The sequence below is a fragment of the Manacus vitellinus genome, unplaced genomic scaffold (assembly GCF_001715985.3).
Source record: "Manacus vitellinus isolate BGI_N305 unplaced genomic scaffold, ASM171598v3 scaffold_5_pilon, whole genome shotgun sequence".
Taxonomy (NCBI): Eukaryota; Metazoa; Chordata; class Aves; order Passeriformes; family Pipridae; genus Manacus; species Manacus vitellinus.
The window spans coordinates 34,030,336-34,055,677 of NW_021940682.1; the positions used below are offsets into that span (position 1 = coordinate 34,030,336).

Below are 25,342 nucleotides of genomic sequence, written 5' to 3' on the forward strand. Positions count from 1 at the left end.
TGCCCTCTTGTCTTACTGATAGATGCCTGGGAGAAGAGACCAACCCCCACCTGGCTACAACCTCCTTTCAGGGAGTCGTAGAGTGATGAGGTCTCCCCTGAGCCTCCTCTTCTCCAGGCTGAACAACCCCAGCTCCCTCAGCCTCTCCTCTTAGGACTTGTGCTCGAGTCCCTTCACCAGCCTTGTTGCCCTTCTCTGGACCTGCTCCAGCACCTCAATATCCTTCCTGAACTGAGGGGCCCAGAACTGGACACAGTACTCCAGGTGTGGCCTCACCAGCATTGAGTACAGGGGAAGGATCACTTCCCTGGATTGTGTTGGCCACACTGTTCCTGATACTGAAAGTACTAACTACTCATGCTGGAAAATAAATATAGAGTCTTACTAAATTTTCCATCTGAGTTTGATATCTCAGTCATAACTCAGCAGTGGGGGTGATCCCTTTTCAAGATCTAGACCAGTAATTTATTTTTCCAATTTTCAGTTACTACTGAAGCATGATGCTATCCAGTCTACTGACTACCCACAAATTCTCCTCCTATAAATTTTTAACCTTTTTTTAAAAATTATACCTGCAAACAAGATCCTGAAAAAGCTATTTTAAGAACCCGCTTCTCTTGTGGTGAGCAATAAGATTACAGGGAAATTCTTAAAGTGCTGTACTCCAAAAAAGGAATTTTGACATTCAGTCTGACATGCTGGACTGCAAAACTTCCATATAGAGAGCAGTCAAATGATTACAGACAACATGGCACTAAATATGGAGAGAGCTTAAAAAAATATTTTGAGTTTTCTTTCTCAAGTAGAAGTGAACTAACAGTTTAGATGTGACGGAAAGAGAAATGCATTTCCGCTCTGTCCTATGCGCTTTTAGTCCCTATTCTCACACTCATTTAAAAACATCTCATTTAAAACATTTGTCATGTTCTGTGATGATCAAAATCATTCAGCTAGACTAGTAGTTGTTAAAGGAAATCTAAAACACCTTTTATACAAGGGTGTTCTGGAGTTCTCCAAGTCCTCTTGCAGCGAAGACCAAACTGCATTCTGAAAAAAAAGGCAATATTCAAAGCAGACAAAGGTCAATTTCATCAACAACACCTTTTCCTTTAGGATTTTCTCAGAAATCCTCCAAGGGGCTCAATTCCCTGCCAGAAGTAATTCTATCCTAAAAGTGACCAAGAAAAGATATATATTTCTTTTATATTTACATCTTATACATATTTACATTTTTTTTAATATTACAGTTGTCGAAGGAAAAAACCCTAGATACAGATTTATTATCTGCCTTTAAATGTCCCAACAGTACTTTTTTCCCTTTGAAAAAATTTACAAGTCCTCTTCCGGTCCTTTGAAAGCTAGATACAGTCCACGTTCCGCAGGCCACCATCCGTAGTCAAAGCACCAAATCTAAACCAAAAAAATAGTATTTTTTTAGGTGGTTGACTAGATTATAGAATCAACCTTTAATTCATTAGTGGGGTATCCTTTCCCTTGCCACATGCCAACAGAGGCATTTGTACCTAACTTTTGTACATGCAAAGAGAGAAGAGAGGATGCTTTGGTCCAAGTATGGGACTGGGGGCGGGGAACAAAATATAACTAATTCATCTTGAAGCTAAACTCTGCTCTACCAGCAACTTACCATGGAGCTTTCAGGAGATGGTTATTTTTATATATTTTATCATCATCACAGAAAAAAAGCAAAGTCAATCTGTATGTGATAACAACAACACCCTCTCACAGGATTATAAGAAATGTTTGCCTCTTCGCTTTATTTAAGCAATCTGAAAACTGCAAAATCATTCATTCAGATTGGTAGAATTCCACAGTTGTTAAAAATAATGTCTAAAAGCCAGGAGTTAAAAGACATCACTGGATTGCTGCAACAGTGTTCAAATTCAGGACTGATCTGTCTATGCAACAGATATTTTTATTAGTTAAACCTAAGTAACATGAAACAAAAATGCCACAAAAATGGCTATGTCAGAATGATTTCACAGCAATGTTCCAAGGGTTTGAATAATTTTTTTTTGTTACACCTCATTTCAATAGTTCAAAATATATTCACAGTTAAAGACATTATAGAATTGTCCCTCAGTTTAAATTCTGGATCTACAAAATGTACCAAATTAAGCCTGTTTTAGTATCAGCCCCAAAAGGGATAACAATTGCTTGCCTTTCCAAAATGTGATTGTTCTCAGCCAGCTCTTTAACAACACCTTCCACCTCCTCCTTTAGTTTCTTCATACTGTAGTAACCAGAAGCAAAAGAGAGGTTACAGTTTTTATATGGAGTTACCTGCTCTGATCACTCACCACCACGCAGCTTTCAGCAACTTGCCATTACATACAAAATAAGGACAGATAACAGTTGGTTATTTACCAAAAGATAAACTAGTGCTGTCCCTTACTCACTTGCAAATCTGTACCACCACTTCAGCAATATAAAATTCTTGATCTTAATACAGCAATCACTAAGTCACCTATTTTTTTTTCTATTTCCCTGCATAGAAGGTATACAATATTACATCAATGCCATTAAGAAATTCTTACCCAAGGGTCATTTCCACTAATGTGTTTGAGCTTGGATAGACTGTATTTATTGTATGTTTCATCCCACTGGAAGCTGCAAACATTTTCTGTGGCAGAGCATCTTGTAACTGTAACAGATAAACAGGAAATTTAAGTTACAATATAAGTTGTCATGTATATCTTGATGCCCACCTTAAAATCCTTCTTTAAATTCTCCATTGCTATGATACCTGATAAAATCATTACAGTACTAAGGTGGCTGATATTCTCAAGCTGAGATGATCATGGCAAGTTTTGTATTGACACAACTTATAGTTCCCTGATTTGTTCCATCTTCTTGTCTAAAACTCTCACAATAAACTCTCAAAAGGAAGTATTATATATTTGTTATGTTTGTAAATATCCTAAGGCAGCAGGATCATAACAGTGACTTTGGTGGTGCTACTAAAATACAAATAAGAAGTAAAATGCTGCTCTTCACCATTACTTAACTGATTTTAAACTTATCCAGTGCTTTTCTTTCATTTATCTTACCTCTCTAAAAAATAATTTTACCACATGAAAATACTCTAATTCTCTCAGTTTTGAGGTAATTCTGTTAAGCTTGCATCCTGCAGAGTCAATGCCCAAATTTTAACAAAACAGTTTCTTTCATGTCACCAGCAGCATTAGTATAACCTATATCCTTTAGCATATATCCCCTAAATCTTAATTATGGAAGTAGTGTTTTTATGCTCCATAAGAGTATTAAGATAATCCTCTAGGTCCTCAGATAATGTTATGGTAACAGTTGCACAGAACATTTCTCAATGAAACCACATCCATTTGCACAGATTTTTTTGGGGAGAAATGCCAGCATTACCAAAAAAAACCCCAACACAAATCAGCAAAAAACCACAAACCCTGCCAAACTCCCGCCCCAAATCCACCCCCCCCCAAACTCCAAAACTGTCATGATTCAAATAATAACACCACTCTCTAGTCCACTCTGACATCAGCAATGAAGTTACTAGAGACCACACACTGCATCCATGAAGCCCTGTATTTTAATACAACTGCATTAATATAAGACTCACTATAAACACTATTGACATTAAAATATGTGCAAGTCTTTTATCTATGCAAATACTTCACATAACTTTGAAGCATTCTACCTCATTTATATAGTCCTGGTATTTGGACACCTCTTCTTCAATACCAAAACACTGGTTGGTGAGAGCCAGTAACTGTTTCCTTGTGTGAAGCATTTTCCTAAGGGAAAAAAAGTTTGCTTTAAAGAGCTGCCTGTATAACAGTGCTACAGTGAATAATACCAAGTATTAAAGAAATCAATAGCTTGCCTTGTCCAGTCCTCAGCTTTGTCCAAAAACGTATCATACTTGCTGACACATTCATCTTTGAAAAGAGCTATGGCTTTTGTAGCATGCAAATACAGCTTCTGCCTGCAACACAGAAACAACCAAAACAGTGTTGTACTGCATTGAGAACCCATTCTTCTAACCTACTTTCTGAAATTTGGAAAAGAGATTTGTGAACTAAAAATCTGTTCAGCCACCTTTATTCATCCTGTGGCAATGTGTAAGAACTCAACATCCTATAGGAACTGACAGTTTATGTCTCAAAAACATTCCCTAGCAGGGAGAATTATTTGAAGCATTTAGTTGCAATTATTTGTTAAGAACAAATAGTCAGATGTCTTCTTGGAGTTAGTATTTACCCAAGCTGGTATATTTAAGGAAAAGGGATTCTAAATAGAAAGGACAGAAATCCTCATTATTTCTTATTTGCCTACTGCAGATACTTGGAACTTCCAGTATATATGAATAATCCTTTGCACTGAGTAACATATATGCAAGAAAAAGAACAGGAGTTTTGTTTCAGTCTAAATTTATGACAAGAGAAAAACACAGGCGGAAAAGGACAGGAAAGCAAAACAAAACCCAGTTCTGGTTAGTGCAGCAGACAGTAATCCCAGTGTAACTGCCTTGCCATGCTGTGCATTGAACCAGTAAGTGAAACTAAGGGATACTGGGACACTACAGTCTGTTTCTAGTATTTCATTAAGTCTTGCATGATAGCTACTGGTTAATTAAATTCTTGCTAGAGTGTAGCTGGACTGTTATCAGGAATGCATACCTATCATTTAACTAGAAAAAAAAATTCTAATTGAGTGCTGCTCTCTTGTCTGCTTAGAGGTAAATATTACAAAGGCCAGCTCCTGCTGCTAATAGGGCACAGTCCTTAACAAAAACTACTGCCATTTCTCTCTGAGGTGAATCAAGTAAAGTAAGAGGTACCTAGGATCTCAAATAAACTTGAACAATCAATCTCAAGGAGACACTTGTAGTAGAAAATATACCAGTATTCAAACCCATGAAAATGAAGTCTATTTATTTGAAGTATGCAAGGACATGGTTTGAGTAGTAGAAAAATCTCTCTTCTGCTTCCAGTTAAACAATTTAGCTTTCACTGTGGGAAAATCAAGGGGCATGCTTGTGAGAAAACAGTGCCCTCCGCATAGCAGCTTTCTATCTGTAGTCATTAGTGAAGCCACACTCATGGTAGCAAGAGCAAGACATTTTAGAGAATTACAGAAGTGGTATCTAAATTCATATAGCACTAGAAAAGTCTAGGGAACCACTCAACTGACCAGCCACTAGAAGAATAATTATATATAAGCATCTAGCACAATTTGAGATGGAATCATAGAACGGCTTAAGTTGGAAGAGACCATAAAGATCACCAATGTCCCTCTCATGGAACACTGCCAGGGATGTGGCAGCCACAACTTCTCTGGGCAACCTGTTCCAGTGCCTCGCCACCCTCACAGTAAAGAATTTCTTCAATATATCTAACCTGAATTTCCCCTCTTTCCGTATGAAGCCATTATTCCTTGTCCTATCACTACAGTTTCTGATGAAGACTCCCTTTCTGTCTTCCTTGTAGGCCTCCCTTCAGCTACTGGAAGGCTGCCATGAGGGTCTCCATGCAACCCTCTCTTCTCCAAAAAGGATACCCCGCCCTGCTTATGACCATCTGTCCAGAAAGGTTTAGATTACCCATTTGACTTGTGTCCTACCTGCCTGTCTCAAATACCTTAGGGCAACTTAAATGGCATAGGGAAACTGTGTATGAGGAACCAAATCGTTCCTGAGACCAAGTGTAGCAGTATAGAGTCAGTGGAGCCTAATGGGAGTCTAGACACTCAGGTTACACAAAGACACTTAATGTGGCCACTTCTCATAAGTGACAATTTTAAACAGGCATGGAAAACTGCATTAAAATTTATTTTTCAAGCTATATTTCCTGGAAGATTAAATCATGCTAGAATTTCATTCAGCTAGTACTACATTTTTTATCTGCAGAAAATTATCTCTTTGTAACTTTAATTACTGAGGGCTGTTTCCTCCCTGAAAAAAACCAGGAGAAAAAGTGTACTTCCTATATAACAGTTATGCCCAGATAATGAACAGGTATTTCACATTTAGAAGGCCTATCAGTGAAGAAATGCCACAGCTAAAAAGCACCTCATATCATATCCTGGCACCTCTATGTTTTAGGATAGTTAAAATAAGTCTTTTACAAAGCAATCCTAAAGAGGTTATAATTTACAATAAAAATCAGCGGAAGAGGTTACTGGCAAGAGTACCTGAAGGACCTGAAAGTAATCATGGTATTTCCCAAAGTTAACTTCAAAACTTACTTGTCAAACTTGTGAATTTGTTCTTCATTATAGGGAAGCCCTAGGATCAGAGCAGATGACAGACATTACCAGTTCAATTCTGTTAGCTGTATTTATGCAAAAGTCAACTGAGTTTACCCATTTCCTATACAGTTTCCTTCTCCTGATAGGTAAAAGTGGTCACTTACTTTTTTTCCTCCTCTCCAGTCTTGCAATTGAAATTTATGATATTAATAGAGGTGTTTCATTCATACGGGCTTTAAGATGATATCACACAAAGAAAGACCAACAGACATATTCACTGTGGCTAACTCTCCATACCTACCACAAATATCCTAGTCAAACAAAGACTGATCTGTCCTTTACATTACATTTTTTGTTAAAGTGAGTCAAATAAGTTACTTACTTCGTTCTGCTTTGTCTTTTTTGAACTGATAATAAATGTCTGTGATGGAAGATAGCAGCGCCTGCAGCCTTTCTGGACTAGAGTGACAAAAGAAGAAAATGAGACTTAACACATAAACTCAAGTACCTATTAATGAGTTTTATGAACCTCAACTCAATGTAACCAATAAATACAGTTACTCACTTTCTGTCTTTTGGATGCATGCCTTCCTGATTTGCCCAGCCATCAGCTAGTAAACCACCAGGAGAGAGTTTGGCTTTGATATCTTGAAGACTAGTTTCTATTGTGCCCTGAGAGCTGGAGAGCTACATAAGAGCAAGAAAATTCAATCTTACCACTAGATAAAGTGAAAAATTACTCAAGGATTACTTGAGTCCAAACACATTAATACTATAGACCCATTCATTTCAATGATCTCCATTAAAGAAATAAGTCCAATTATCTGCCTAGGCTTTTCTAAAAGCAAATAAAGCATGGTATTATTAAAGAAAGAATCTTATCTGATGGTGGCATTTCTGTTAATTTAGTTAAATTTTATTATCTTTCAACAGTAAGTTTCAACCTTTCATATATCCCTGATTTACTTCTACACTTGTTCTTTTGGTTCCTTAAGAATTCATATATGGACTATCCACATAATTCATACCTTCCTTTCTCTGCAGTTCATACAACATTCAAAATAAAAATGCACTCATCACCTTTTGCTTTTACAATGAAGAACTTTATACCTGCTCCCAGGACACCAGTGTGTAAAATTATTTTCAATTTTTCCTTACTTGTCTGGAAACATCATGCGCATTTCAAATCAGATCACTCTGATGTGTGTTTGTCTATGTAACATTTTAGAAAGCCAACAAAGTAGTTAAGAATTTCTTAAGGAAAGGGAAAATAACAGCAAAGTAAAATATATTTCCAGGTTATAATTCTTTACTTGGGTATTTTAGAAAACGAGACTGTATTTTCAGGAACTTATTTTCACTATACTGAGCTAATATAAAAGGTTTTACCCTGTTTTCAGAAAGATATTCACATTACTGTGGACATTTTAACAACAACTGGGCAGTCTAGAAATTACATTGAAAATTCAGAGTTGTTTTTCACAGAAACCTGTGTTATCATGTATTTGGCTTTTTCTTTAGAAACACCATTTTCAGAATGACACAGAATCTTTGTAAGATACTTACACGCAACAGCTTTGTGTGTATCTCTGAAATTTCATCCACTTCTGATGCTTCCAAGTTGATCTGCATCAAATTCTCATATCTGACCACCAAAAAAACCACAGTTAGAGAAAAAAGACAAGCAGTGAACACACTCAAATACTTTTTGAATCCAGGCTGTAACAATAACCGCCTTTTCTTGTCTATAAAATACAGACTCTGTGAAACAACAACCATGAAACACTGACAATGTTATGCAGCCCTTAATAATAGAAATATTTTAGTTTTGAAAAAAATATTCCTTGAGTTTTTTTCCTATGTTGGAACTGTAAAAAAGAAATTTGCAGCTTCCATTCCTGAATTCTTTAGTCTAGTCTCATTACTTGTACTTCACAGGAAGTGGAGGACTACTTCCTTTAATCAAATAACTTTTGAAATGTTACCAAACTAAAGTTACTTAAAGTAGTCAATGACACATAAACTAATACTTCAGTGCACCAAAATGCTTTTCTAAGGAAACTTACTGGAAAGGCTGTGCTACTGAAAGTTTAAAGGATGGGATAGTAAGACCATCTGTTCATACTGATGCTTTCCATATGACCATAGCTTAAGTGCCAACTTATTCAGGACAATATTTTTCCTGTTGAGTCTCAGGTACCTTTTATTTTTAAAAATACAGTAACAACCAGTTCAACTGCTTTCAAAAATACATACTTTGCTCAAGTTCAATACTTCATTTATCTTTTAAAATAAAAACTTTGCATTGTCATGCTTCAAAGCATAGCCTTGAAAAGGAAGGACAAACAAGAGGACATGTCCTTTGCTAGCCCCATAAAAGTCTTCTGAAGTCAAAAACCTGAAAATCCTGCCCTTTCTTGAGGCCAAAAGATGAATGCAAACACATTCCTGTTCAACATGAGAACTACTCCCGTTCATAAATGAACAATTTTTTTCACATTGCTGCACTAGAGTTACAAATGAGAACCTACACTGTTTCTTCTGAGCTCTAAGGGGCTTCCTTCTGGCACAATGAAGGAAAAAACTACATGAACCAAACACAGAGTTCAACAAAAACCAGCCCTGCCAACTAGTGGAAACTGGCTTGAAGAGGCATTTGGATTACCACCTTAATGATTTGTAACTAGGCTACACAGGTATACTGTTACCTTGCTAGCTACCAACTTCACTAGTTTCACTGTTGTGTTTTTGGTTTTTTTTCTGAAGCAAATATAAACCGACACAGTTGGGTTTTAAGGTATGTTTGGCACACACAGAGCAAATCTGTCAAATCCTTGGGTATCCATAATTACTACGTACAAGGTGTTCAATTTGCACATGCATTAGCAGCTCCAACAGGCTTAAGTCTATTCTTAAGTCTACTCTGAAAACCCACTGGCTATAGATGTGTGCACTAATCATCCTATGACCAAGACAGCGTTTGGGCAAGACTGCCACTAGGTTGCATAGGATAACTACACCCATAGGAGAATCCTAAGAAGGGATGGTGTTTGAAGTTCATATCAGACTGCATAAAACACCTCAAAGACAGAGCTACTGCTAGTTTGTGGAAAGACTGAACAAAACACTGTGAGGATTCTTTAAAAGTGGAAAAGAATGTGACTGTAAAGTGGACATTGAGTGGAATTTGAAGACTAAACAAAAGTAAGAGGAGAGAAAAAATGATACTTGGAGAGAGAACTGAACAGTGAAATCCTATCTCCTTCAACTAGGACCTGACTGAGAGAGGTAGGGCAGAACGGTCTGACCAATGGAAAACATTTGCTTCCTCAACATGAAAGACAAGAGAAATAAGTGTCTTCTCTGATCTTTTGAAACCTGGAGGTCTCTTATGCTAAAAGACAATTCTTTAGTTGCCTAATTATAAATTGTGTCAGTTTTACAGGAAGAGCTCTAAAAATCTTTCTGCTATAGAGACATAAATGGGTCCATATGGGCAACATTAAGATTCTGTGATAAAGACCTCTCCATTTGAATTAGCCAAAATAGGTAGAAATAATGGTCAAGCACTTAAAATAACGACAGATGTAGAATTTCCTGTGCAGTTTATTTCTGGTGTGCTACAAGCATGCACCGTGATCTAGTGATATCCTAATGCAGCTTTGTCTTCTGGGGGTGTTTACCTTTTTCTTTCTAAATTGGGTGAGGGGTGGGTTTGGTTTCATTTGCAGCTGCTCTATGTTATATTTCAACAATAAAACTTCTTCCATGCAGAACATGCTATGGTCTTAAAGCTGTGAAAGGGGCAGTATTTAATGTCATACACAACCAAACTCCGTGACAAAAGCACTAGTGAAAGGAAAGCTACTCAATTCTTTGTCCAGGCTTTACTATAGCTTCTAGAGTCAACAACAGCAAATGAGCTGAGTCAGAGAAGAAAAGAGAAAAAGAACACACACAATTACTACTCAATAGTAATTATTTGTTCTCACTAGGTTAAGCAGCAAAATTAATACTCTGAGTAAAAGCATACAACTAAATTTGCTTAAGTCATTGCCATCAGAAAATCCATGCTGATTCAAATTTAATTTTTATACGCAAAACCCCTGCAAATAACCATAACTTGAAATACTATTGTCACTAAAAATGATAATGCAAAAATCAATGAATTTGGTGTAGTGCTTCTACTCACATTTTCTCAGCTTTTTCAATGTTTCTGCTGCAGAAATCCAGCCTGATGACAACCTCTGTCTTTTTATGAGCCATTTCGTTGTAATCATCCTTGATTACTTCACTAAAAAAGTGAAGCATTAGTCCATAACAAAAGCATTCAACTGCCATCCTACTAGCAATCAGTAATAGAACAATATACCTGCAGTAATAACTATCACTAGGAATTGCTTTCAGTTAGAAATGCATTACATAATCCTCATATAAAGATACCTTGTGCAAGTTGTTCAATTGTCCCTGCATGTTACCAGAGGTTAAACTTAACTTATCCACAGAAGAAAGTGAATTTGCAAAGAGCTTAACCTTATTGTCAGAAAAAAAATATTTTTGTTTCCCTAATAACTGCAAGAAGGAAAAAAATTCAGAAAGCCTATTCATATTCAGGGAGTAAGGAAAACCTCCCAAGACAGAGAGATCACAGAATTATGTTTTGATAATAAAGGCATACCTCAATTAAAAAAAAAAAAGGCACAATGAAATGCAATCAATTGCTTACATTAGCCATCGTATTCCTTTTCGCATCAGCTCCTGGTAAAGTAGCAAAGAACTGGCAACTCTACAGGCATAACATACAATACCTGTCACGGACTGAAGAAAAAATAAGCAACATAAGAACTAATCTGGCATTCTCTTTACTATTGCTTCAAGTCAATACATCACAACAAAGCAAAACAGATTAATAAAAGAAAGAGCAACATAAGGATGGTGCTTTAAAATGCATAATTTGGCCTAAACCTTAGTCAGAGACAACTCATTATGGAGGCAGAGCTAAACATGGTAGTGAGTTTTTCCAGTTCAGGAGTTTTACGAAAATGACCAAAAGAATGAAACATGCTCTACTTGTCCCCCACAGATTCTGAAAATTTCTAAGAGGTAACAGAAATTCCACCCTTTTGCAGAGTCCTAGAGACTCCTCTCTATTGAGAGAAAATGACAGTTATTTTTCTAACATTAAATTTTGCATCATCACAGCTGATGTTATGAATCTTCTAGCTACTTCAGGACTCCACAGTGTCAGGCTCCTTTTCCCCTAACACTGAATTATGCAATAACAGAGCACTTGAAATTTAGAAGACTGGACTTTGGGTTTGTTGTTTGTTTTTTTTTTAAATATACAACCATACTTTGTACGCAAAGTAAGGCTTTAATACGCTTTTAGATCCTTTGTTAACACATATATTTCTGTCAATCAGAAATCCTCATTAGCATATTAAAATAGTTTTATTAACATTATTCATCTGAAAATTGAGTAGCTTTCATCTCAGTATCATTATCTGAGTCAGGTATATAAAATCAAATCAAAATTACTCACTTTAGCCATACTGGCATCCCCATCCAAATCATAACGTTGATGTACTTTTGGAAGTAAAACTGAAATATAAAACACGTATCTGTAATTTTTTGTTTTCCATAAGACTTCAAAAGTTCAGATTGTTTTTCCTCCCCACCCTGTACACTGTTTTTATGCGTATCTACATGGATTTTAATCTAATCTGTTACTGCAATGCCTTTTAATGTCATGTGGTTCTCATGCCTTTGTCTTAAATGCTTTTAATAACTTGGTATCTTCAGCAAACTGACCTTCACTTCCTTTTACAGACTCACTTTTGAACTTGCTGCACAGCACAAATCTCATGCAGGTCTCCACTAGCAATCTCTCTCCGTTGAGAAAGCCAACTGTTTAGTTCTGTGCTTCAGCCTTTTGTTTGCCTGCATGAGAGACCATTCTCTTTTTATCTCATGGCTGCTCAGTTTCACTGAGACTCTTCAGGGCAGGACTTCACCAAAGAGCTTTTTTAAACTTCTGGTAGCCTCTGTCAGCTGAATCTCCTTTGTTCTCATGCTCAGAGCCCTCAGAAGGCTCTGACAAAATATAAAGGCCCTGTTGATCCTTCCACAAACAGCTCACCTACCCACACTTTTCAGCACTTCTGTGTGAGTGCCAGCTGGCCTGAGCAGTCAGTATTTAGGACATATTGACAAAAGCAACACTGATCTCTCAACTGAAGCCATGGCCTCCACCTCATCACATACAAAAAAGGGCTCTGGCATAGGTTCCTCTATAAGCCTCTCAATGTTAAACAGAAATTCAAAACCTTGATTTCTTTTTTTTCCTGTTATAGCATTACCTTATCTTCTGAGTAAATGTAAATTATTAAAACCTTCTCTGGGAACTGAAAGGCTAACCATAGCCATGACAAATATAAACAAAACCTGATTTTCCACTTAGTGAGTAATGGAACAAAAGAACCATCTTTGAATTACCTTCTATAATGTTCCTTTCTACTTGTTAAAAGTGCTATGCTTCAAAAAAAAACTCAGAACTTAATATGCACGACTACATCTCAACACACAAATGCTCAGGTTCAAAGCCCTTGGAACATTACAAGCACCTGCTGTTTCTGTTCAAATGTTCTGGATACTTAGAAGTTTTGAAAAACATTGGATCACTTTCTTAGAACTTCAGGTATCAACAAAGAAAAATTTCCAATGCTATTTCTAAGACATAACGGACATAAAACGATTAAATTAAATAACCCAAACGATTACAAAAGATAGCTATAAGAAAGGGGAAACTGCTTTCATATATATACCTTCTTCATAGATTAATCCAACAATGTTGACAGGTTCCCTGCTCAATACAAAGATAGGATTCTCCTCAGTTGTTCTGGGGAAGTGCTGTGCCAATCTGCCAGGCTCTAGTATTAAACGCCGACCTTCATATATCAGTTCTTGATTCTGAGATGGAATTTTTGTCTGTTTGTAGACCAATTCATGAAATATAGCAGCTCTGGAATACAAACAATATATTCAGTAGTAGTTAGACTTACTATAGTTCAACAATTCAGATTCTGAGTTTAAATAAAAACTGCTTTTACTTCTGATTAATTAAGAACTGGTTTTACACATAAAGCATTTGACTTGTAACTAGGAAAAAAAGCAGCATGCTGCCTAAGGCTCCAGGTTGCTCTGTTACAAAAATAAATGCTATTTCCTGCAAAATATCAAACTTCCTTTCTACCTCTGATTTTCCAAAGCACGTCTGTGTAAACAAACTTGCTCTGGTTTGAAGGTCAGTAAAAACAGGCAACAGCAGATGAGGGGAAGGAAGCATACTTAGGTTTTATCAGGCATACCCTTTTCTTCAGAGGAGACGGATGGTCCCTCCAAAAGAAAAGTCTGGTGTTTTACATGTTAAAAAAATTTTAAAAATTAAATTCATCCTGTAAGCTAGCAGACAACCAGATTGTTTCCTAAAGCAACAGTGATAAGGAAGACCGAAGACACTCTGGAATTCTATTTCCAGCAATCAGTGGATACAAGGCATAAGAATGTGTAACACTATACCCCCCTCCCCCCCAAAAAAAACCCACAAAAACCCACCACAGGAAGGACCAGTTTGCCTCCTGTGCAGCAGCAGTACGCTACCACTTCTTAATACTACAGCTAGGTCATACATAATCATAAAAGTAAATAATAATAATAAAATAAATTTTAAAAAATAAAGTAAAAGGAGCAGCTTGAGCTACAAGCAAGATTTCTCCGCAAAAACAATATATGGGCTTTCTCAAAATACAAAAGACAGAACAGAAAACTTGAAAAAAACCAGAACTGTATTTATACATTTGATGAAATAACAGTATTTGTGTTCGTGTATTAGAGAATAAGATATGGTCTGTATTATCTGTAATAAGGCAGAGAAAAGGCATTTATATTTGTACACTTTAAACCTTTTAACATCAGCACTTAATGGCCATAAAGTGAACCCCATATAACTTAAGATCCTAAACTGTACCAATTATCACTTCAGAACCCCTGTGAGAGTTTTGCATCAGATAGAGATGATGTGTGCCTTTTGTGTTCTTGAGAACAAGATAAGAAAAGCGAGATCTGAACACAGTCTGTAGAAAATTACTTTGTAGATAAGTAACATATACAAATGTGGGATGAGTTGGTCTTCATTGTGAAAACAGACACATTGCTAACAGGTCAAGGATTAAGTCTCTGTTCTGTCAATAAATAAGACCAAGTTTAAGATCCATTGATTCAATTACTTTATTTTTATTTTTGGTCAACATGCTTCTATGCACTGTGACCACACAGAATAATTGCATCCTTTCACTTCCTCAGATAAACTGCCAAGGAAAGGCTACTGAACTTGTAACACCAGTGATCTGAGGTCACAGTGCTGTTAGCCTGAATAAGAGCACAGTAATGAAAACAGAGAGAGAGAACACTTACGTATTATAGTTGTGAATATAAACTTTGTGCAAGGTCATCTGCTGTAACGAAAATATGTGGATTATTATTCGGTGCAGTATGTCACTTGTCTCTGCAAAAAACTGGTCAAATCCCCAGCATTTTTCCTGGTCTGCTTCAAGAATATTCGCAAGGACAGGTGTGAGGAGAACTTGCAGACCCCTAGAGGACACCAGGCAGAGATAAGACAACTTGGATCTACTTGGAACTTTTCACCTTGTAACCTATTGCAACACTCTATTTGGCTTGTCTCATGAATGCAAATCTCTTATCCCTTGAAGGTCAGTGCCTTTTTTCCCCCCTCTACTGAGCAACAAAATGTTCAGCAGTAATGTCCATCATTTTTCATTACTACACAAACTCTCTCTTTCCTTTTTAGGCTCAACTATCACATGTTTTTTCTTTATATTTGGCAAATTTCACAGACACTGCAAAAATGACATGCAATTAAAGAAGTCTAGACTGCAGAGCCAAGGTCACCTTTTATCACTGCTGTAGCCTTTTACCCAGCTCATCCCACATGTGCACTTACCGCAGTGTATCACTTTGAAGGAAGCTACTGCCATTTATGGTTTGCTGGCAGAGCTGCTTGTGTGAGCACACTATGTTGTTTTCAGTCAAAATCAGCTGGGTTAGCAAAGACTCATTATTTAAATGAGTCAACACTAAGAATTCATCCTGATTGAGATGGGGCTAAGTAAGTACTCCACACATGCAGCTCACATGCCACAAAGAAAAATGAGCATACTATTGCCTTACGGTCGGTACTATTCTAAGAGAAAGGTCAGCTTAAATTTCTTGCATTTCTACTTTGAGTATCTGAATTCCAAGGAACTTTATGCATCCTACTCTGGTGTTACCACGAACAACTTCCCCCAAGTTCTAACATTATGTACATATCAAACCTGAAACCGGTGGTAAAACTGGTAACATTTTGAGGCAAGCTCCAGTGGCTTGCAAGCACACTGACGACCCCTTTAGAGGCCAGCGGGTGCTGTGCTCAAACTCACTTTAGTACTAAACTTATAACAGTAAATACTGTTTAAATCCTACTTAAAAATATTACTGTGAACAGATGTTTAATGAAAAAATCTGCTTTATTATTTCAAGCAGTTCAATTACATGGAATAAACAGAGGAAACAACTGAGCAGTATCATGAAAAATACATACAAATTGCAAGTTCTGTACACTGTAAACTAATGAATTGATAAAAACCAGACTTTGACTCTTACACCTCTTACAGAACTACATATTTGGCTTTCAGAAAAGTTTGTTTCTAGAGTCGGTTCACAGACGACTTTATTTTCCTCCTTACCATGAAAGAGTAGTAACTTTAAAATACTGAAGAAGTCTCAGGAAGATAAAGAGGTTAAAGGGTTATGGGAGGTGTTTTTAAGGTCATACTGAGATTATATGTTCCATGGCTCTTCCTACTGAATATTATGAAGCAAAAATATGATGATAAAATTTAAGATACTAAATGTTAAAATGTGCTGATGCGACTTTTTCCTAGCAAAAAGTAAGCCTCTGAACTGTCTTTTATTATCATTTCCTTCCTACTGCCTAATCTTTGTCATGTCTTAAGCCACATTCTTGCAAGAAGGGAGAGCCATCAAAGTTATTGGTTCTTCATATTCATTCCTGAAGGTGGAGAAAATACAGTAATAATCTTTCTTCTACTCATACCACTTCAAATTCTCAGGTGCCAATTTGTAAATTAGCAATCATAAAACTATTTGAACAGATTGGAAGAAAAGATACTTGATAACCTAATATCAGACTGTACTGATGTACCGAAGAGTTTGAAGAAAAAAGGTGCATCAGATCTCTGTTCCAAAGACACGATCCGGAGAAAATAATTCAACAAACGCAATCAATTAGCACTGAAGCATTTTGTGAACAGTTCAAACTTACTTTGAGAGACTACAAGAAATAGGCATCTCCCAACTCCACTCAATTGGTCCATTTTCTGCTTTCTGTATTCCAGAAATAGCTCCTGAAGGTTTTCCAGTGATTATTTTATACCTGCAAAACATTACAAAAATAATAGACTTCAACTACTACCTCTTACACATATATAGCTCTAGTAACTTATCCTCAAAGGGCCAGCAATTATATAAATCTAAACAACAGGTTGGCCTAAATTTGTAGATGATGCAGTAATTGAAGTTTTGCTTACAAGCTGACAGAACAGTGCTAAAAGAGCAAAGAGTGAAAAGTTATGCTGGAGAAACAAATTTGTCTACCTCGGGCTTGGGGATGAATCTGGGAGATATTTCCAGCATACTGAAGAAAATCAAAGTTTTTCACAAGTGTTAATTAATCAAAGTCAATTTAGTTCAACTTAGACATTAACATAACTAAATTCTAGCATGTTCCACAGCAAGAGATGAAGTTTAGCCACCACCAAGTGGTTTGGGGATAAAGAAGAAACATCTAGAAATCTGGATACAATTCAGTATTGTCTAATTTTGTACTGCACAGGCCAGTATTTCTCAAACTTCTCATTAAATGAATCAGGAGCAACAGGCTTTTTGCAACAGAAAATTTCAGCTGTGCTTTGTCTTTTTGGAGGACAAGGTACATACAAAAGATATGTTCCTTGCTTATCTCTCAAGCAGCAGCAATGACAAGGGTGCCTGCAGGAAAATCACAAGATGGGAAATTTCTTCAACTAAGAAAACTGGAGTCAGCTTTACAAGGAATACTGTAACAGAGATGTTATTGGTGTGTTAGAGCTCCCAAGTACCACCTTGTTTTATTTTTCAAATGCAACACACAGAACAACAAAATAGAACTAGACTAAGATGAAATAGGAATCAATGCAGTCATCATGCCATAGACATAGCTTCTGTTTCCCATTCAGAAGCTATCCCTGTTATCTTCAGCCACAGTCCACAACTGTACTAAAATGTTAGTCTCATGGGTAATGCATGCATTTCAAGACTGCCTGGGAAGACAATCATTTAAAGGACAACAAAAATTTACAGCACTGAAAGCCAATTTCAGAATACCATAATTTTGCCCGAATATCCAAGTTATATACACCACACTGTATTTCTTTCCCTTTGAGGAAATGTGTCTGACTGCCTAAAGAAAAGTGAGGGGCAGATCAAGAATCCCCACTAAGAAACTTGTCTTCAGATTAACTTTTCAAAATGCCCCTTGAATTGTTCTGCTCTCTTTGGCTATGTTTACTCTAGTTAATTGTGGCACCTGAGCGTATTGCTGTGCACTAAACTCAGTTGCCTCTACTATTAAACTCTCCTATGCTATTAGTCTGTTACCTTGTGTGCCTTTCCAGTCCAATTTGGGGGAGTGGGAGGGGGTCCAGTGGGCCATGGGGACCCCAGACGGGCGGGAGGGTGGACAGGGCAGTCCTGCTTGGAGGGTCGGGGATGGGCAGTGCGAGAGAAGTCCTGTAGTAAAATATGTCCATGGGCAGGATGGGCTCACTAGCCTTCTGGCAGTCATCCTAGGAGAAGGACAACTCTGATTCCAAAGCCGGGCAGATGGAGCTCGCTTAGCCCTGTAAGGCCACCCATCTAAGGACACGCTAATTAAACCTGCATCCTGAGGACCTCGCTGCCACCATCCAAGCTCGCTCGGCCCTGGCAGATGAACCTTAGGATTAAAGGGTGGGTCCAGTTTGCACATGCTGCGTCTCACCTAAAAAATCCATTACGCAGGCCCAAAGGTTATACCCACATTTGTAAAGCCCTGTAGCAACAGGTGAGGGATGAAACAGCAGGTGAAAGGTGCACTGGAAGCTGCAGACCCAACTCTGCATGCAGGTAGTTCAGGACATTGGTCACCTGAGACTGACCCCAGAGATGACAGTCTCCTTCAGCAGCATCCTGAATGACCAAGCAGCCTTTTTCAAGGAGAGCACTGCTTGCTCCACTCAGAGAGGGGCCTAGAAAAGGTGGCCTAACCAAAGCTCATCTCCACCCTTCACCCCGTTGGTTAACCACGGCCAACGGGCATATCTCGCATTGGCCTCTTCAGCCACCAGCACGCTTGTAGCAAATGTGGGTAGAGCCCTTCCCAAATCTTTGTACACAAAGCCTAACCATGATACACCACACTGCAACAGACCAGCCTAGTGCCATGCTGAAGGAAAGATGTGTGAAAAAACATCAGTCTTTTGGGGAAGCTCTGATACTTAATTCAGGTCTTAAGTTGCCACACAGTAAAATCCTTGTTGAAGCAGAATGTTCGTACTGATTTTGGCTGAGATGGAGTTAATTTTCTTCATAGTGTATGGTACTGTGTTTTGGCTTTGTAACCAAAACAGTGTTATTAACACAGGCATGTTTTTAGTCATTGTTGAGCAGCACTTACAAAGTGTCAAGGCCTTTTCTACTTCTTTACTGCCTCACCAGTGAGTAGGCTGGTGGTAGGCAAGAAGCTGGAAGGAGACAAAGGAGAACAGCTGAGTCCAAGGGATATTCCACACTATATTGCTCTGCAATAGAAGCTGAGGCCAGGGGTTGGAATTTGCCAGGGTAGCATTTGTTCAGGGACTGACTGGGCATCAGTTGGCTGGCCGTGAGGAACTGGGGGTTTTCTGCGTTACTTGTTTTTCTTGGTTTTGTTTTGGGTTTAAGGGGCAAGGGTTGCTGTTTGTTTTGGGATTTTTTTACTTATTAAACTGTCTTTAACTCAACCTGCTAGTTTTTGCACTTTTACTCTTCCAATTCTCTTCTCCATTCCACTACAGAGGAGTGACCGAACAGCTGTGTGGGGCTCAGCTCCTACTGGGGCTATATCACAAATTTAAAGAACATTTTTTCTTAATTATTTTCACTGTTTCAATTATTACTATATATGTGTAGGATTTATTGCTAAAAAGTATTTCACAGATTGATTTTATTTACCAACAGATAAAATTTTCCTTCTAAATTACCTACATCACTTCCTTGTTTCTACGAGGTCCTTCAAAAGGTCGGAAAGGCAAACTCCCTGTTGCAGCATGGTAAAAGGTCACCCCTATGCTCCACAGATCAACTGTTGCTCCGTACTTTTTCTGATGCTCTTTTCTCAAGACTGCTCGCTCATACATATCAGGATGCTAAAGACAAAAGAAAAAAAAAAGTTAGAACTGCTTTATGAACAATATAAAGAACAAACCCCCAGTCTATCCTTTCACAGCAGGATAAACTGTCATTCTAAACTTTCAGCTCTTCAATCAAAAGGCAAAGTTAGCTTGTATCACAGAATTTGCTTAAGCTATTCTGACAGATTATCACTAGTGTTCTAGGTATGACAGTCACTTTTACTGAAAAGTTTGCAAAAAATATTTTAAAGTTCAGCTAAACAGTGACTACTAGTATGAAACACCACTAAAGAAGAGGAGAAAGTCAGTATTCCTCTAAATGATATTGAAACAACAGAAATCAAACTGAAAAAAGATCCATAGCAGAGGAGAATATCTGTTACAGTGCACATGTGGGAAAACATGGCAGGAAGAAAATAATGCCTAAGGTTCTTGATGCTTCTCTGCCTGCCTCTCTTTGGTTAACTAAGGTGTCAAGTGAATCATAACTCCATCTAATGTCATCCAAGTAGTTCAACCACAAACTAAAAACTATCTACAGAGATGAAAGCAAAGATGCTCATAACTAGAATATTGTTGTTCCTCCTTTCACACAAAGCAACATTTTAAGTTGGACCTGGAAATTATTTCAAGGCTAATGTATTCAGAGTAGCAGAAGATGGCATGACCCAAGGTGAACAACTCCAGCAGAAAGTTATAGAAACAATTATAATACAAAGGCTTAAACACTAATTCCCAACAGCCTGACCTTCACCTATTCAACTCTAATCACAAAGGACCCCAGAGTTCAAACATTTCTTCAAGAGAAAATGAAATCATAAGGGCTTACTAAATACTCTTCTGTGCCATAGAGAGAAACAAATTGTTCATCATCTTCAAGTTCTCTTGCAGCACCAAAGTCTGTAAGTTTATAAACAGACTGACCATCTTCACCTATAACACGCATTATATTGCCTGGTTTGATGTCACGGTGCACTATTCCATTCTCACGGAGATGATTCATTCCAGCCACTTCAATTAAAAAGAAAATACAGAATTCATGTACACATTTTGACACTGACTGTGCGAACACTGAATTGTAACTGATGCTAGGAAGACACACAAGTTCTCTTTGGGAAATGGGAATGAGAAGGGACACTCAATTAACAAAAAGACCATGACCAGAGATTGGGGTTTTTTCCCCTTCAAACATCTAAATTACAGTATTTCTTGCTCTCAGTAATATCTTTCCCATAAAGTAACAGAGGAAAGTTTTGTAAGAGGTAAACACAGGTAAACTATATTTTTTTAATTTACTCTTCTGAAATTAATTATCACTAGAAGTCAGTTCAATGTGTGAAAAATAATCTTGAAACAAAGAAAGAAAAAAGAACTATATCAATGCTTTAAACAGAAATGGCTTCTTAATGCAGTTACTTATACAAACACAGACAAAAATAAAAGATGTGATTCCATATGACCATATTAATTTGTTCAATTAGTTGACAGTCATGTAAATTTATCTCTTGCTGTTTCAAGATAAACAAAACAAGTATGAGTTTGTTTCGATCAAAAAATTAAAGAGCAAAGTCTACATACCCACATCTCTCAAAACAATCAAGAACTCAGACTCTGGCAAACCAAAGGCATTAGATGGCTCCTCTAAAACTGTGTACAAACTCCCACAGGGACAAAATTCCATAACTAGTACTTTGTGTCTAGTCGTTGTCTGGAAAAAAATTTAAAAATATTAAGTCTCTGACTACTGTGACACCAATATTAGAAATTACATATAACCACAAGATCTTACTTTCAAAAAAGAAAGGAAAAAGAAAGTCTGTAGCTATATCAAAAATCTCATTCTGGTGATCATCTTCAAAAGAAGTGCAGGTGGATTTTTATATTTTTTCATGTATTCCACCTTGGAGAGGGGAAAAAACTAAGAAAGCCTCAAGTTCTAGGCACTTAGCAGGTTGACAGCAGTATTGATAGGTGGACAAATGAGAAACTACACACTAGAAAAGCTGAGAGAACCAACTGTCCTTCTTTACTCTTTACTAATCTCAGCATTCTCAGTTTTAGATCAACTACTGCAATTTATACTGTTATACAGTTTTACATGTCCTATGTCATTGTTCTAGTTGGTTGCAAAGCAAAAGTGTAAAATTGCCAGGATTACTGAAACACCTTAAACTACCACTATGTATTAAATATTCATAGGCATATATAGCTTACAAATCCTAATTCAAGATAAAGCTTAGGACAGCGGCTTCTTGAGATGAAGAATCATAACCTTTGCCTAAACACTGAAGGTGTTTCACCAACAGAAATCAAGTGTATTCTTTCAACAGCAACAACAACAAAAAAGAAAGAAAAGAAGAAAATGGTGGTGGTTGGGTTGGAGTATTTAAATCATCATGTATGTTACCATTCCTTAAAAATTTAACTATATGCTCTACAGGTTAGGATAAAACAAAGAGTTACTGTGGTTATGTCCATGCATTTCAGATCACAACTACAACAATTCATTACCTCTTCTTCGATGGCAAATAGTTTAACAATGTTCTTATGATTTAGTTTCTTCAATACTTCAAACTCTCGCATCTGAACATCCACAGGACGAAGGAAACTTATACTGTTAAATACTTTTACAGCATACAAATCCCCAGTTTTCTGTTCAAAACAAACAAACAACTCATCAAACAGAAGCAAAATATTGTATAATATAAATATTGGATAAATATAAATATAAATACAATATAAATATTGTATAATGTAAAATATTGGATAATGTCACGTAGACATTATCCAATCGCTTTGAGATCTTCTGCATATGAGCAGAACCAGACTAGAAATATTTCAAAATATTATTCTGTTTGAAGGTGAAAATTAAGATTCTACTACAAAAATCATGTGTACATTGGTTTAGTTTAATATAGACTAGAAGCAAACTAACTAGTAGAATGGAAACTCGTTAGCTCAAAAAAATCTAAGTGCTTTTAAAAAAAGAACAGTTAGCACAAGAAAGGCTACGCATTTAAGAATTACCCATAAACTTAGCTGAAAAATATTTTTTGAGCAAGAGGTAAGTTATTTAGACAAATCAATGAGAGGCAAGCACATATTACAGCTGAGGATCTTGACTTGCTTAAGTTAAGAGACAATTTCCAGTAGTTGAATGTTGTTCTCTTCTTCTTTACTGTTCTGTTTATAGTGATAAATTAGTATTTTGTCTCTTCAAAGAAGGCAGTTTCAAGCACTACGTACCATTCATGCAAAATCCTGAAGCAGTTCAAACCCACATAATAAGTGTCAGAAGCAGAGTCGTGAGCTTAATCAAACTTAAGTTCTCAAGTGGGACTAAGTCCCAACCTGCTCAGCCACCCACAGCACCAGCTGAAGATGCAACTCCTGTTGCTCTTAGGGCAAAGTCCCTCCCTGTGCCATCTCTAGGAATAAGCTTACATTAGAGTCTTGTGCAACAGACTCTTTCTAAGGACAAAGCCTTCCTGTGCTTAGATGAGGTGTGTTGTACAGCACACTTACATGCACTATGGGTGCCCAGGTAAAAGCTTGCTCCTGCTGACAATAAGCCACAGGTCACAGGCTCAGACTAGTGAGGGTGATGAGAGGTGCAACCATGAAACCATAAACTTTACAGGACAATCATTCTGCCTTGAAATTCACTCACCAAGGAAAGCACATTAACTGCTAAATTATTGCTTATGTTGTTTCACACTTAAATGTGGAAGACGGAAACACTGTAGCTTATAAATCACTTGTACTGACTCCACACAGACTATCGTTAGTATCAGGAAACACACTTTCACAACCCTGCTGATCTTCGCTTTGTGAGACACACTGTGAAATTTATAGAAATAGAATGACCCACACAAGCAAGGTCATTGTAGTCCCTCAGTAAGGCTGCAACATACACATCAGTATATCATTTACGTGGCAAAAATAATGTACTGCTTTGCGCTGATTACTCAAGGCATGTCACCAAGAACATGGTGTCCTAGACATCAAATCACTGACTTACAGACAAGGACTAACAATTTCATCCAATACCGTAAGAATATTTCACTTATGGTACAAAATCATAAAAATCACCATAACAGGTTTTAAAAGAACAGGGAAAAACAATAAAAAGACAATTTAACAAAGATATAAATCATAGACTCATGTCATATAAAAACTGGTAGGTCTTTTATTCCTATTTAAATTCTTGGGCAAGGATTATTTTTTCCATAAAACTGAAAAATAAAGGAATGAAGAATTAATCACAGTAGTATTTTACAAGGACACATAATTCAATATTAAAAACAAATCCTCAGAAATGATGACAGAACTCTAATTCAATGGACGAATATTAAAAATTAAAAACTATGTATGAATACATCTGCTTTAGGCCTAAGTCTTGAACTTTTTTTGTTGATTTTGTGAAGCTACTCACATACAAAAAAATTCAAAGTTTACATGTTACTTAGATTAGTAATTCCTCACATACCTTCTGTCGCCCTCGGAAAACATTTGCAGTAGCTCCCTGTCCTAGAATGTCAGACAACAGCCAGAGGTAATTTGAAGTGCTCTGCATCTCTGCTCTTTGATTAGACAGTTTTCTTTTTCACCTTAAAACCAAAGCATTCAATACAGTGAATTACAATTTAGTAAAATACATGAAAGGGACTTATTTTAATTAGAAGGCAAAATAAAAAACCAAATCCCAACCATAACTGCAAAGACATGTAGAATTAAGAACAACCAAGCAGAGGAATAAGAGGTGAAGCATGGAAACAAAACCAAACCCAACAATCAAAACTAATGTGATAGACACAACACCTCTCTGCATTTAAGGTCTGTACTCCCCCAACTTTGAAAAATCAACTGGAAGAGTGAAAGCTTTATAATCCCTTTCCTCTTGTACACAGTAAAGTTTAAACAATAAAGGAACAAAAACTACAGAAAAGCGTCAAAAAAATGTGCACAAGGTCTTCTAAAGATAATCAAGACCTGTAACTGAATTCCATTATTCTGTACATATGCCAAAGAATGGACATAGCAGATCTGTATACAGATCTTTTAAATCCTTTTGGCTCTGGAAGTTGCATTTCAGTACAAGTGTAAAGGAACTGGACTAACTACTCACAAATAGCTATTTTTACATGAGTTAGATAAAAGTCACAATTGATGCAAGTATTTTCAGTTACTTGCTAGAACCACCAATTACTACTGCAAGAAATTAAGGAACATTTTTCTCATTTCTAAAATTTCACATTAGACAGTCACATCATTTCTAGAGAGACAGCCTGGTTTCCCTACCTTTCCTGAAATGTAAACTGTCAGATACTCAGGTTTTCACAGATTCAAAAGAAGGAGAAAAAAAAAGTTTGATTAAATTAAAATGACTGAAACAAAACAAAACATTAGAAGTGCTAGATTTTCCCATTTGCCAAAACAGCAGGAGCTGCGAGTGAATACCCTTACCTTTTTCATTTAATTAAAGCACTGATTTTGACATTAAATTTAGCAAATGGCTCTAAAATCAAAGACGCAGCTTCCCAAATCTAAAG

The 25,342-nt window shown here is 37.0% G+C and overlaps 1 protein-coding gene across 1 annotated transcript; it reads right to left on the minus strand.

Annotated features, from left to right (window-relative positions):
• Positions 1 to 238: 238 nt before the first annotated feature.
• On the minus strand, positions 239 to 25,342 carry TBK1 (TANK binding kinase 1). The gene is made up of 21 exons (XM_018080787.3): positions 25,257 to 25,342; positions 24,280 to 24,400; positions 22,302 to 22,442; positions 21,369 to 21,498; positions 20,620 to 20,801; positions 19,645 to 19,805; positions 16,646 to 16,756; positions 14,713 to 14,892; positions 13,065 to 13,261; positions 11,783 to 11,841; positions 10,967 to 11,058; positions 10,433 to 10,534; positions 7,807 to 7,885; positions 6,806 to 6,927; positions 6,623 to 6,699; positions 6,238 to 6,277; positions 3,875 to 3,976; positions 3,689 to 3,785; positions 2,556 to 2,662; positions 2,180 to 2,251; positions 239 to 1,410 (listed from the first exon to the last, which is right to left on the minus strand). Exons 2-21 carry the CDS (start codon positions 24,364 to 24,366, stop codon positions 1,359 to 1,361), a joined length of 2,190 nt encoding a protein of 729 aa, XP_017936276.1. The 5' UTR covers positions 24,367 to 24,400; positions 25,257 to 25,342; the 3' UTR covers positions 239 to 1,358.